General features: G+C 37.1%; 1 protein-coding gene across 14 annotated transcripts in view; it reads left to right on the top strand.

Moving 5' to 3' along the window:
• Positions 1-14,554, top strand: part of IKZF2 (IKAROS family zinc finger 2) — a 292,694-nt gene that overhangs the window by 162,206 nt on the left and 115,934 nt on the right. For all 14 annotated transcript variants that reach the window (XM_070771706.1, XM_070771662.1, XM_070771690.1 and 11 more), the window contains 2 exons: positions 637-774; positions 9,134-9,277. In XM_070771706.1, coding sequence (XP_070627807.1) covers positions 637-774; positions 9,134-9,277 — 282 coding nt within the window. The remainder of the gene's footprint in view (positions 1-636; positions 775-9,133; positions 9,278-14,554) is intronic.

Here is a 14,554-nt window from a genome sequence, read left to right as displayed (position 1 = left end):
AAGCACCTACATTCTTGGTAATGTAAGAACAGCACTGCGGTGGGAGAATAAACTGTTGTGCTGCATAGTTTTGCATGTGTGAATAGTTATTACCAAGGTGGAAAGAAAAGAGAAACTGTCCTTTTATCTGTATTTTTTCTCATCCTTTGAGTTCTTTCTAGTCTTCTTGGTATTGGTGAATAACCTTTTCATTAGTCAATGACATTTCAAGTTGTTGCATTTTAGTTTCCCTCAGTAAAATCGTCTATCCTTAACCCGAATAAATAAAAATAATTCTCATCATGTATCTAGGACACTCATAATTTGTCTTTTGAATGAGTCAAAGCTTTGAGAATTGTGTAAATGTTAAGAGTCTGATACTTTGAAGACTGATCATCAGCCTCTCCTGATGTAGGAGACAGCACGATTTTGATTCAGTATTTCCCCTGTCGCCAAAGGTACACTCTGCCTTTGCTTGCTGTCGCTTAATCTTGGTAGAAGTTTATTATCTTTAATCACCTAAATCGGAGTGTGGAGGAGGAAGAGATTTAAGTCTGAAAAGTATATAACTGCTTCCTCCAGACTATCAAAAGTTAGCTGGTAATTTTGCTCTGGACTGAGACCCGACAGCGCACTAATCCTGAGTTCTCTTCACAGTGGGTAAGCCTCACAAGTGCAACTACTGTGGACGGAGCTACAAGCAGCGCAGCTCGCTGGAGGAGCACAAGGAGCGCTGCCACAACTATCTCCAGAATGTCAGCATGGAGGCTGCCGGGCAGGTCATGAGTCACCATGGTGGGTAGCATGGCGTTCCCCGCTTTCATTCTCCCCTGCTGCTTTGGTCCTTTATTATGGGTTAAACAGTTCTGTCTACCCTTCAGCATGAAGGTAAAGTTTTACTCTGTTTTAGAGCAATTGTAGATCATACTCACTTTGTATGGGATTTCCTTCTTAAGTGCTTGAAATTAGTCAAGCTTTGGGACACTTTGCAAACAAGCTATATTGAGTTTTGACGATACACCCAGTTTATTTCTGATAGCCTGTGTTTGAATTAATATCATAATGGCAGATGGCCTTGAATACACCAAAGGACAGTACTGTTTGGTCTTTTTCAGTCACTGCATCAAATAGTTCAAGATGGTTTCATGTAAGTCTATAGGTTTTCTAAAATAAGTAATTGGTTACTTGTATATTTACATGTCTCTTAGGTAAGTAATCGGTGATATAATTGAAAATGTCTCCAGTTTGTCTTGTGGTTTATCTTGGAAGTTACTGATTTTGCTTTCTGCAAGTATGGCAAACAATCTAGACCAAAATTAGGGACCACTGCCCTCCACAAAAATCAAAACCCAAACAAAACATCTGGACCTCCACAATACACAATAACAAGTAGGCAAGCAGTCCCTCAGGTTTATTCAACTAATCATTCTCTGTTACCAAATTCTTCCCTGGTGATCCAGTGATTAGAACTTTGTCTTCCAATACAGGGACTGCAGTTTCAATCCCTGGTCGGGGAGCTAAGATCCCACATTTCTCTAGGCCAAAAACAAAACAGAAAACAGAAAAATATTGTAACAAGTTCATAAAGATTTTTAAAATGGCCCACATCAAAAAAATCTTTAAAAAACTCTCTATTACTAAAAAGTAATGTTAGTCAATCAGCCTCACAAAGTGTTATGAATTTTAATTCTTTAGATTTGGAGCATCTCTTTGGTCCTACAAATTATATTTTTATAATGATTGATTTTATTATTCATATAAGCATATACAAAAATGGTAACTTACTGATACATTTATATCTTTCATTTAGGAAAGATTTGGTCAGTATTAATTAGTACAGTTGAGAAATCTTATAGTCACTTTTATATAAGCATCTCTTTTGTATTTCCAGACAGCTCAAGGATTATTTATGGGAGATTGTGGAACTGTGGAATTGTGTTTATTGGACAGCTAGTGATTACTTTTTGATGAATCAGAAATTTTTTCAGTTACTATTTTGTTACATTGAATAATTGAAAAGTTTATTTGTATTGAAGGTCATTTATGTTATTAATTCTGTCATTATTGTGACTGAGTCCTTTTGTTTTTATATTATTGTTAATTAACATTTTTGAATTGTTTTAAGTCTTTGTAAACTTGGTATTGTAAGCTTGCATTACTGGGCTTATGATGGCAACATAGGATCCAGAGCATTAAAGTTAAAATTGTGAGGTTAAACTGCACAGGGAGTACAGTTTGAATCCCTGGTTGGGGAGGACCAGCAACTCTGGTCTGGCTGTGTGGTGTGTGTCTGTGTTACTCATAGTCTTGGTGTGAGAATTCAATGTTATTGGATGGGCAATGAAAGCCCAATAGTTATTTTTACTATTTCAGGTAATTAAATATTAAGAAATAAATATTGCACCCCCTATAAAGTTATGTTACTTGTGACGTTAATTAGACCTTTGAGGTTTCATTTACTGAGCACATTGTTTCTGTTCAAATTGTTGCTTTTAGAGGTGATTTGAGGCAAGGTAGCTGATGGAGGCTTGGGGCATGCCAGAGTTTTCTAGGACACCTTATGGCACTGCTACTAATTTTTCTGTGTAATGTTCTTTCATTGTGATTTTGATATTTGACTGGATTATTAGTTTTATGAACTAATTTTCCATTCACAGTTATTTATGAAACTGTGTTGCAAACACATGTGTATATGAAATAGAATCTCTCCTTAAAGACCATATATTTTTCTAGGCAGGTAAGGCATACATAAGTAATTATAGTCAGCATGTAACTATCTTTTGAGAGATTAATCAGCTATAGAATATGTGGTGCCAAAAAATTTTAACAGATGTATTCTGGGGTAAAAAGAGTTCTAAACAGTTGCAGCCTCAGCATCAACCTCTGTTGCCCAGGTTGGTTAGCCTTTGACAGGCAAAATGCCTTTACAGATGGTTTGAAACTGGAAGAGTATGGAAAATTGGAAAGACACTGGGGTACTGGGTAGGGCAGGAGATAAAGCAAGATGGAGTGTGTGTGTCTGTGTGGGACGGGCACATAGGTTTTGGTATCATTTATAGACCCAAATATTTGTTCTTCAATAATGGATGGAGTTTTAGCCATCCAATATAAACCATATAAGTTTATATGACTGCTATTTCATGCTGCACTTTTTCTAAATGTGTTGCAATAATAAGTTGAGATTATCCTTAACCTCTGCTTCCTTTTGTTAACGTGTAATGTCTGAGGTAGGAGTTGATAATTGCCATAAGAGAGACAGTATAGATAAAAATGCTACTAGTGATCATCATTAACCTGTCTCATATACACAGCTTGGCATGTATCTTGTTTTTGCCAGAGCCACAGTGTCTAACTATTCTATTACACTGGGTCTATTATTTTGCCTTTTCTTTTAGCTGTAGACTGGGGATTGCCATCACTGTGGTCACCCATTAGCTCTTTGAAATTAATGACTATTCTTTCCTTTTCATAACTGACATTGTTATATTTCCTAGCCTCTCTTTCCCAAAACATGTTCGTCCTCATGTTGGCTTCTAGTGAAGTCTGAAGTCAAAGAGACTTTCTTTCACTTCAATTCAGGAAAGCGCCTATCATGGGCTTGCTGTGTGCCAAGCTCTATGGAATATTCTGAGAATATAAAGATACATGGACATAGTTTTGTTCTTATATTTGTAGTCTCGTAGGAAATACATAAAAGATAAACAAAATGAAGCAAATGCTCTAATAAAGGTATATAAACACTTCTCCTGAAGCACAGATGCAAAAGTCACCTAACTCTAGAGAAATCAAGGGAAGTTTCTTAAATGAAGTTTTTGCTCCATACATAAGGATGAGAAAAAATTGCACAGATCAGATTCACAAAAAGTATACATCCCAGGATGAGAAGTTGTCTTAAGCTAAGACTTAGAGGTATAAATAAACATTAACAAGTTTCTGGATACTGAACACAGTTGGAGTTCAAGGGATGGTAGGAAATGAGACTAAAATAGTAGGTTGTGATGCAGAGATAGAGTTTTACGTGCTAATCCAGTTTTTAAATTTCACTGGGGTAATCTATGTCTTCTAAGAAACAGCATCACCGATGTAGAATATTTACAAGTTTGGATCAAAAGTTCTCAAGTTTGGTAAAAAGGAGGAAATTAATGACTTGCAGTTTTAGAAGTAAAGATAAAAATGAATTGAATTTTATGGCAGATTTTCTTATTTAAAAGTTATTTTATGCTCATTTTTCAAGTCTTCTCAGCTTGAAGAAAAAACTTTAACAAGCGAAGTATGTAATTAGCTTTTCCTCCTTGCCTGAAGACAAAAATGAAACTGTGAACCAAAAAGATGGCCAAGTTTAAAGCAAGAATGTATATTCTTAGGTCTATGTTTTGAATTATTTGGTAAAGGGAATTTCTTTATTGCAAGGATGGATGCTTAATTGGTAACATATAAACTTCCTAGTAAGCTGCTTTCACTGGTTTCTAATGAGTGACAGCATTTCAAGATGTTTGTTTAGTAAACATCCACTGATTCTTATTTGTCTCACATCATCTGAAGACAGAGTCAAATAAAATGCAGTCCCTACTTGAGGTCGCTTATCAACTATTAGAAGAAAAAGACCAGTCAACCAACAGTTACAGCACTGAGTGATAAGCATTATGGGAGCACAGAGGACAGGTATCTAAGTCACAGTGGGTGTCCAAGAGGAATTTCTAGGGAAAATTATGTTTGAGTGGAGTTTTGAAAGGCAGAAGAGCAAGCTGCTGCTGCTGCTGCTAAGTCGCTTCAGTTGTGTCCGACTCTGTGCAACCCCATAGACGGCAGCCCACCAGGCTCCCCCGTCCCTGGGATTCTCCCGGCAAGAACACTGGAGTGGATTGCCCAAGCTAAATAAATAGAAAAGGGTGTTTCATGTGGAGAGAACAGCAAGTATAAAGAAATAGAAATCTAAAGGAGCATGGTGGGTTAAGGACCCCCAAGTACTTATGTATAATTAGAGCCCAGTTGTTAAAGGCAAGAAAAATTGGAAGGTGATGAGGCCTGAGAGAGACAGTGAAGGACCTATTGTGCTAAGCAAAGAATTTTATGAATTTTATTCTTTATCCTAAAAAATATTATTATGCTTACATTTCATTGCTAGAAATGTGGGCAGGAGATCAGAAGAGTCAAGATAGGACCAGGTAGACCATGGCAACAGTCTCCTGATTGGTTGAGTTGGGCCTAGTAGCCATCAATATTCAGAACACTTAAAACTATAAATGTAGCATCTAAGACATTTGGTATCTCCATGAGTGCATATCTGAGGAGGGAGGAGGAGACTGGATGAATGGGCAAAAATCTAGGATTTGCCACAAGTCTCTAGTATGGATGACCATGTAGATAGTGCTCTTCACTGAGACGGAAATTAGGAAAATAAGAGAAAGTTTAGGGAGGGAAATAGAGATTTCAGTTTTTGAACAAATTATCTTTTATGCACCTGTGAGAGACAGCCAAGTAAAACTGTCTAGAAGGAAGTTGAATATATAGATCTCAAGCTCTTAAGAGAAGTCTCAGTAGGCAATAAAGGTGTGGAAGCCATCCTTATATAGGTAGTAATCTAAAGTAACAGGTTTTATAAGGTTATATAGTTAAGTATGGAATTAGACATCTAGAGAAAGACAAGGACACATTAAGAAGGCGGGAAAAAGAAGCTCAATGAAGCTGTGTGTGACTAGAGGATGGGAAAATGGAAAGAGTGATTTCAGGTATGGACACTGTCCACTGTTGTCAAGAGTATAATCAAGATAAATGAAAAATTTCTTTTTATGTTCTTCAACATGGAGAGAATGTGTGACAAAATAGAAGACATGTGTTGTCTTTATCATACTTGCCCTTCTTCTCCTGTAGTTAACAAAGCTTCCATTTTCCTTTCGAGAGCTGTCCTCTCCTATTGGGAGAAGGCACAGTGGGACTGTCAGTCGAAGCGCCCTACCCTCTTCTGGGGGATGTGGACATGTGACCTAATCTAGGTCTCTCAGAGTATGTCTTCCTGGAATTTGAAATTTGAGTGGATTGTTTGGCAAAATAGCAGTGTTGGAAACACTCATATGGTTCTATCTTTGTGATTTATCAATATGATGAGATAATGAAGTAATGCAAGGATAAATACATTTTATGCTGGTTATAACTTCAAAAATAATGTCAAGAAAGATATTTGGTTATGAAATTTGTTCTAATAAGTGAAGTTGATATTTTTTTAGCCTAGTTGAATGTCACACAATACTATTAATACATTGCTAACTAGAGAACTTGTTTTGTGTTTCAAGTAATGTATATCTGGAAACATTTTGATGAGTTGCACCCAGATTCATGAAAGCAAATAATTGAGATTAGTTACATAATATATAAAATGTATCAGATCTTCTCTCAGTGGAAACCTTAAATGTATTTCAAACTTGTTTATACAAAGTCAATACTCAAATAGTGGCTAAGAGCCCTGCTCTGGGTCATACCACTTAGGTTCTACCTAGATATAAACACTGAGAAAATGGTTCAATTAAGTTTTTTTGAAAAAATAAAAACACATTGTAAATCAACTGTACTTCAATTTAAAACACAGTGTAAATGAACTGTACTTCAATTCAAAACACATTGTAAATCAACTACAATTTCTTTTTAAGCACAGTGAGAAAATTACATCTTTGGGTCTTTGTTTCCCCATCTGTAAAATGGAAATGGTAATTGCACCTGTCTCAGGGGGTTGTTGAAAGCATTAATTAGATTATCAAATGGAAAGCCTTTAAAAAGTACTTAGTATATAGGGTGAATCTGTTGTTTTTATTATTGCCAGTATGGTAGAAGCAAGACTATTATTTGATATGTAAAAGTCTGTTGTGAAGTAGAAGTAAGACCAGAACTCTACCAAAGTCATTGTTTTCAGTTCACATGAGCTTCATTGAACTTGGGACAAATCACCTGAATTGAGGTGGATGTGGTGTGGGACAGTTCCCACACCCAGGTTTCGTTTTGAGTGTTAAATGTGTGCAAATGTGAAAATTCAAGGTGAGACTTGAGCAAAACTGCCAAGTTCTAGACAACTCATTTCAAAACTAATTAGTATATTCAATTTTGGGGCAAACCCTGTTAACCAGTTTTGCTGTTTTTTAGCAAAATTTACAACAACAAACATTTTTTTCTTTCCTTATTTTATTTCGGATCTTGGTTCATGACATATTTTCATCTTGGGCCCGTTCATGGCCTGTATTTCAATTAAATAGTTATTTTTTTGATGATGTAGTAAGTGACCATGAATTCAACATCTAAAGCAAAAGTTAAAATTTTGACAATAATCTATATCTAATTATATGAATACCCACCATATCTTCCTGGACCCCCTTACCTGAATTCCTATCGACATTCATTCTTTAAGTTTGTTTTTTTTTTTCTTATTCAGTTGTTCCTAAGAGAGGACATGTTTTAAGTAATGTCTAGGGACATAATTTTTGCATTTGTATATCATGAATTATAGCAGTATACAAGTGTTTCTTTGTTTGTCTCATCTTGGAAATTTTTCCAAATTAACATTAAAAAATTATAGGATCCCTTGTCATTAAAATAGAGATTGAAGATTGAATTTTTCTGGCCCATCCACCTGCCTATTACTAAGTTAACCCAAAACTTAGATTGAATGTCGATATCTTTAAGCAGGTCAGAATTACAAAAACATCTTCTGATGCCATTTTTCATTTCTTCAAAATCTATAACCTGTATTGGTTATTAAATAGGTCACCTGAATTGTGCACTGGATTTTCTTAACTTTAATCTCTTGCCTTCTTACTTGTAGTGTCTGCCCCTATAAAGGATAATGCATTGTATTTCACACTGTAAAGCTATCATTCTGTAAATCATTTTACAGTGCATGATGAACAAGATATCCTGATATGAAACCTTTAGATTTCCAAACAGTGCTAACACAAGTTCAATTGTTAAAAAGTAACAGTAATCAAGAAATAGTAAGTTATGGTCTTTTCTGCAAATGTTGGTTTTAATCCACTGATCAGGCTTCCCAGGTAGTGATAATGGTAAAGAACTCACTTGCCAATGCGGGAGACATAAGAGACTTAACTTCAGTCCCTGGGTCGGGAAGATCCCCTTGAGGAAGGCATGGCAACCCACTCCAGTATTCTTGCCTGGAGAATCTCATGGACAGAGGAGCCAGGCGGTGCTCTCCAGTCCATAAGGTAACAAAGAGTCAGACATGACTGAAGTGATTTAGCACACACATGCAGTCTGTCTCCAGTGTTACTCTATCTTTAAATATCCTTTGAAAGTATTTTTGTTCAAAAATAACTTTTAAGTTCTGTGTCTATACCATACATGTCAATATCTCATGTCAGTATCTATGAGCCAGTATATTAACCCACAGCCACTTAGACAGATGGGATGAAAAGGGAGCAGCGCAGGAGAGTTTATGTCAGATGAATTAGAGCAGTAGTTTAGTGAGCAAATATGCCAATTTGGAAATGGATTCTTTTATCCTGCTGAAGAGCTCTTTTTAAAATAAATTACAATCATAAAGCTGTCACCGTTTACTATGCACGGACATGTTCAGAATCTGATCTCCTTCATGAAGGCTGCTTTGTGCAGGTAGGTAGCCACAGCCAACAGGGCTCACAGCTCTTTCAGCTCATCAGATAGAAAATCTGCTACAAGAAAATACATGGGTGAAAAAAACTGATTAAATATGCTGCTCTTCTGTGTGTCTGTATAAGCTTTCGTCTGAAACAAGTTGACTTGCTTAAATTGTTTTAGAAAAATAAACTCCAAAAGCCTTGAGAATAGTGCAGTCTTAAAGTTAGTATTGATTTTAATCAGTGTTAAAAAACACTTTCAGAGGAATAAAATGAGAAAAAGAACATGTTGGCCACCAGTAGTGGCAACAGTGTATGTCATTGATCTGAGAGAGACTTGGATAAAAACAAGTTCTGTGTGTGTGTGTGTGTGTGTGTGTGTGTGTGTGTAAAATTAAAAGTATACTTTAACATTAGAGGTTATTCTTTCTAATTGCTTTTATTCTAGCATGCTAGTTTTTATGTTTGTATAACACATGTTGAGGTGGAAAGTCCATCTTTGCATATTTTTAAATGTTGAAGAAATTATCAGATTACATTTTTTGTATGGTTTTATATAGTACCTCCTATGGAAGATTGTAAGGAACAAGAGCCTATTATGGACAACAATATTTCTCTGGTGCCTTTTGAGAGACCTGCTGTCATAGAGAAGCTCACAGGGAATATGGGAAAACGTAAAAGCTCCACTCCACAAAAGTTTGTGGGTAAGCATTACAAAGGATTTTATTTCTGTAAAAGCTAATTTTAATGAGCAAAGGCATGTTCCCATGTATATATGAATATATATGGTATGTTTCAATTCATGAAATAAATGGTCATCTCTTTTCCCCATTATACTACACACAAAGTATGTGTGACATTACACACAGACATACACACACACACTACATACCCTTAGGCATGTGGGCCTAAGAAAGAGAAATGAAGGAAAGAGTGATAGAACTCCATTGTTATCTCAAATTGAAGCCTTATATAAAGGAAGTGAAAGTCGCTCAGTCGTGTCCAGTTCTTTGCGACCCCATGGACTATACAATCCATGGAATTCTCCAGGCCAGAATACTGGAGTGGAGCCTTTCCCTTCTCCAGGGGATCTTCCCAACCCAGTGATTGAACCCAGGTCTCCCGCATTGCAGGTAGATTCTTTACCAGCTGAGCCATAAGGGAAGCCCAAGAATACTAGAGTGGGTAGTCTATCCCTTCTCCAGGGGATCTTCCCGACCCAGGAAACCAACCAGCGTCTCCTTCATTGCAGGCGGATTCTTTACCAACTGAGCTATCAGGGAAGCCCAAAGTAGCCCTCATGGCCTGTACTTACATAAAGTGTAATAACAAATAACAGTACTTAAAGAATTGTTAACTATTCTTTGTAGTTATTAGCCAGGTTTTTAATCCATTTTCTTTCCACAAAATTAATGCTTTTAAAGAATCTGTCTACCAGTGCCGGAGACGCAGGAGATACGGATTTGATCCCTGGGTTGGGAGGAGTCCTCTGGAGGAGAAAATGGCAACCCATTCCAGTATTCTTGCCTGGCAAGTCCTATATGGACAGAGGAGCCTGGAGGGCCATAGTCCATGGGGTTGCACGAAGAGTCAGACACAGCTGAGCATGCATCCCCCCCAAGTATTTAATCTAGAATGAAGAGAAATACTTTTTTTCAATTTGGCATTAAAATAAGTAATTCAGCAATCTGCATTCAAGATGTTTCATATTTGATCTTTGTTTTCATGTAGTTTATGTTTTAAACTGAAAAGATTAAGTGTGATATATTAGACTTTCATTTCCAAGCCGTCAGATATTCTTTGTTACACTCAGGGTTGGCATCATTCTGCATACTATAATACTATAAATTATCTCTGAGGTTACAGAATTATATAGTATATATCTATATACTATAAATTATCTCTGAGGTTACAGAATTATCTAGCTATTTTCAAAAAGAGCTGAATGAATAACAGATTAAATATACATAATTTTCATTATTTATATACATAATATATATTCTTATAGACTTATATAGAGTAAAAATTGGAAAGATAAAAAATAAACAGATTCTCATATTCCAGTGTCAAAATATATTGTGAAACATCTTTATGAGGGTTGAGTAGTAACTGAGAGAAAGCCTTTGCTTTGGTTATTTCATAGGGGGAACGGTGATAAAATTCTTCTATCCCAGTAAACACTTAGAGATTTCTTTTCAATCTAAAATTGAAGAACTAACAAATCACCAAAATATGAATTTTAAGACAAGCTGGAGAAGTTAACTGACAAAGTTCATTGAAAGAAGCCCAAAGATCATAGTTTATGCTAGGTCAGTTTAAAACTAGGGCTTCCCAGGTGGCCCTAGTGGTAAAGAACCCGCGTGCCAATGCAAGAGACCTAAGAGACATGGGTTCAATCCCTGGCTCAGGAAGATTGCCTGGGTGAGGGCATGGCAACCTACTCCAGTATCCTTGCCTAGAGAATCCCATGGGCAGAGGAGCCTGGTGGGCTGTGGTCCACAGAGTCTCAAAGAGGCGGACATGAATGAAGTGACTTAGCAGCACACACAGTTTAAAACTAGCCCCTGAGAATATACTCAGATCTGTTTGGGGCCCTGAGTCACTTTTATTTCTGTCTCTCTTTCTTCCTGCTTATAAATAACCTTTTTTAAATGCCAGTTCTTCTGTTTTACAAAATTGGTTAATTTGCTGGATGTCTATTAAATGTCTGTGTCATTGGAAAAATATAAAATTTATTACTATTCTGTTTTAGTTCTCATCTTTATAATGTTTTCATGTTTCCTATGACTTAGATGCTACTCTCAATTTGACTTAATTGCATCCCTTAGAAAAGAGGGATACATTAAAAAAATTTTTTTATTCTAAAATAAGAACATTAGTTTTTTATTAGAAATTCATGATATTTTTTTCTTTATTTGGATTCTGTCCTAGTGGTAATACACAATTGACCCTTGAACAACACAGGGTTTGGGGCAATGGCCTTAATACAGTGGAAACTTTGCATATGACTTACAGATGACCCTCCTTACACACAGTTGTCCATATCCACCTTTCTGCATGGATCATGCAGTACTATGGTATTTACTGTTGGGAAAAATCCTCCTATAAGTGGACCTGTGCAGTTCAAACCCATGCTGTTCAAGGGTCAACTGTATAACAAACAATTGCATAGTAGTTTTTCTATGATGCCTTTTGAAATGAGAAATATCATCATTCCTCACTTACTATAAATTTCTTTTTATCACTTTCCTCAGTTAAATACTCTCCTTTGATTTTATCAAGCTCTCCAGGCCAATGATCCTTGAACTTGCTGTGTATTTGTTTCATCCTCTCTTTTCTTATCCAGTTTGGATTCCATGACTCTCTTGTCTTCCTGTCCTTCTGTCTTTCAACTAGTAAAATGCCTACCCTCTAATGAAGCCAACTGAACCTCTCTTCCACATCTACATAGCTGCTAGTAATTTTAGAGAAAATCCCACAGCCTTTTAAATTGGCATCGCTGTAAATAAATGAGTAACTGATCTCAAATACTAATTGTTCCATCCCTACCATATAGCGGCCTTCCTTTTATCCACCCCTGAACAGTCTTCCCTCATATTCAACACATAGGGCCATTTCAACCTTTCTCTACTCTCCCAAAATATGGTATCTCACACCTTGGTGATATTACATCTCGATTCTTAGGAAATAAGAACATTTGACATGATTTCAACTATCACTAATCCTGTAAGATATGTGCACCCACATGGATGCTCTCTTCTTTCATGGATGAAAGCAGCATCCTTCTTTCTAATTAATGCTTCTTCTTGTTCCCTGGAGTTCTCCTATCCCAGCCCCTCAAATAACTTGCGCTATTATTTTCCCCCTTTGTCACATGTATTTTTAACATGTCCCTTCTATTGGCATTTTTCTTTTGGCATTCAATGTGATAAATTCTCATCATTAAAAAAAAAAAAAGCTAACATCAAACCCAGGTCTTTTTCCAGCTACTACCTACTTTCTCCTTCTCTTCAAAGATGTAATTGTTGAAAGAGTTCTCTGTGATCGCTTTCTATAATTTTTTTTTTTTCATTCTACTCATTCTCCAGCCTACACAGCCTGGCTTTTGTCCTCATGTTCTACTGAAATTATTCTTTCTAGTGCCAAGCCCAGAGGACTTTCAGACCATTTTACGCAACTGAAGCGTATTTTCACTACTGAATAGTTAATACCCTTAGAAACACTCTCTTTCCTTGATTTCAGTGACACTGATCTCTCTTGCATTTCTTCTCTGACTGCTCCTTCTCAATCTTCTTAATGGATTCCCCCTAACAGTTATACAAATGGTTCTACAGTCCTAACGGAGACCTCAAAATCATACACCTAATTATTTTAATATTATAAATCAGGCTTAAATTAAAAACTATTGTGTTCTAACCTCCTAATCTGGAAGACTGAGTTCAAATAATAGAATTCTCAGATTCTTCAGAGTTCCACACCAGAACTTGAAGGCATGAGCAGAGCAAACCCCCCTGGTGTGCAGTCAGTCCCCTCTTTTAAACCCACTCTTGATTCTAAACAGCACCACAGAGGGGCCTCATGCATGTATGTGTAGACATTTGGTATGCACATCCAAATTCTTTTCATGCCCCACCTGACTCACAGCCCATAAAGAGTAGTGTACTGACCATTCTTCAGGCCTTAGAGTGTACCTACCAGCAACAAAGTTGGTACTCAGGGAATGAACACTGTGAAGAGGACTCTGCAACTCTCAGTGCAAGTTCTGGGCCATTTGGACAAAGAATTCTGGCATGCTGGGCACCCAGAGTGTAGTCTAGGGTGTAAGCTCCAGATTGGCACATTCCCTTGGCCCTGCTGCTGTTGCTGCTAAGTCACTCCCTTGGCCCTACACATTCCTTAGTCCTTCATAAGGAGTGAGACCCAGGGCTCTCTAAGCATGGGACTCTCATCTCACTTGCCCTAGTCTATGGGCAGGTGTAAAAATCTTGATGTTCTTCCAGGTTCCATTTTTGACCTTCTCTTTTTCACATTTTACCTATGCCTTTGTGATATCATCTATTTCTATGGTTTCAGAAGCTAATTTCTATTAACCGATGATTCTTATATCTGTATCTCAAGCCCAAATCTCTCTCCTGATTTTGAGACTGTATCTCAGTACTTATTAGACATGACTATTACTCATAGTCTTCCCCAATCTGAATTCACCATCTTTTCTATCCCATTGCCATCCACTAAGTTTCCCAGGCCAGAAACCTGGGCTTAATACTTAACCTCTTTCTTTTTCTCATTCTGTGTCTAGATAATCAACAAGTTCTAGCAACATTTTCTAAAATTTTCTCCATTCCATCTAGTTTTCTCCATTTCCACTGCTACTCTCCTAGTTGAAGCCACCCATGATCTCTACATCCCTGTAGCAACAACTTCCTAAATCATCTTGCTAAATAATTATCTAGTTAGTCACTTTCCCGTTTAACTCTTTCAGTTCTTACCTCTCTCAGGATAGGTTTCAAATTCCTTAGCTCTTGAATAAGCCCTATATTATCAGATAACAACTTTCTCATCTGTTTCCATTCTCAGCCGTATGCAAAGTGTTAGTAATCCCTAGGATGAGTCATGCCCTCCTGCCTCTGAGCCTTCCTACCAGTTTCTCCAACCCTTACCCTTCCTTTACTTTGCTAATATCTGTCATTACATTCATTCTGTGGTGTCACTTTCTTCAGGAAGCTTTCTTTTATTAATACTGTGAGTTTTGTATTCCTTAGTTAACCCCATACCACATATCACACTGTATTATAAATAATCTCTAAATCGTTGTCACACCCTCTAAACAGTGCTTCCCTGGTGGCTCAGTCGGTAAAGAATCTTCCTGCGTTGTGGGAGACCTGGGTTTGATCCCTGAGCTGGGAAGATTCCCTTGAGAAGGGAAAGGCAACCCACTCCAGTATTCTTGCCTAGAGAATCCCCATGGACAGAGGAGACTG

Source organism: Bos indicus, chromosome 2, assembly GCF_029378745.1.
Source record: "Bos indicus isolate NIAB-ARS_2022 breed Sahiwal x Tharparkar chromosome 2, NIAB-ARS_B.indTharparkar_mat_pri_1.0, whole genome shotgun sequence".
In the NCBI taxonomy this organism is placed as follows: domain Eukaryota; kingdom Metazoa; phylum Chordata; class Mammalia; order Artiodactyla; family Bovidae; genus Bos; species Bos indicus.
Note: the sequence above shows the minus strand (reverse complement) of the source record. Positions and strands in the feature narration are given on the sequence as shown.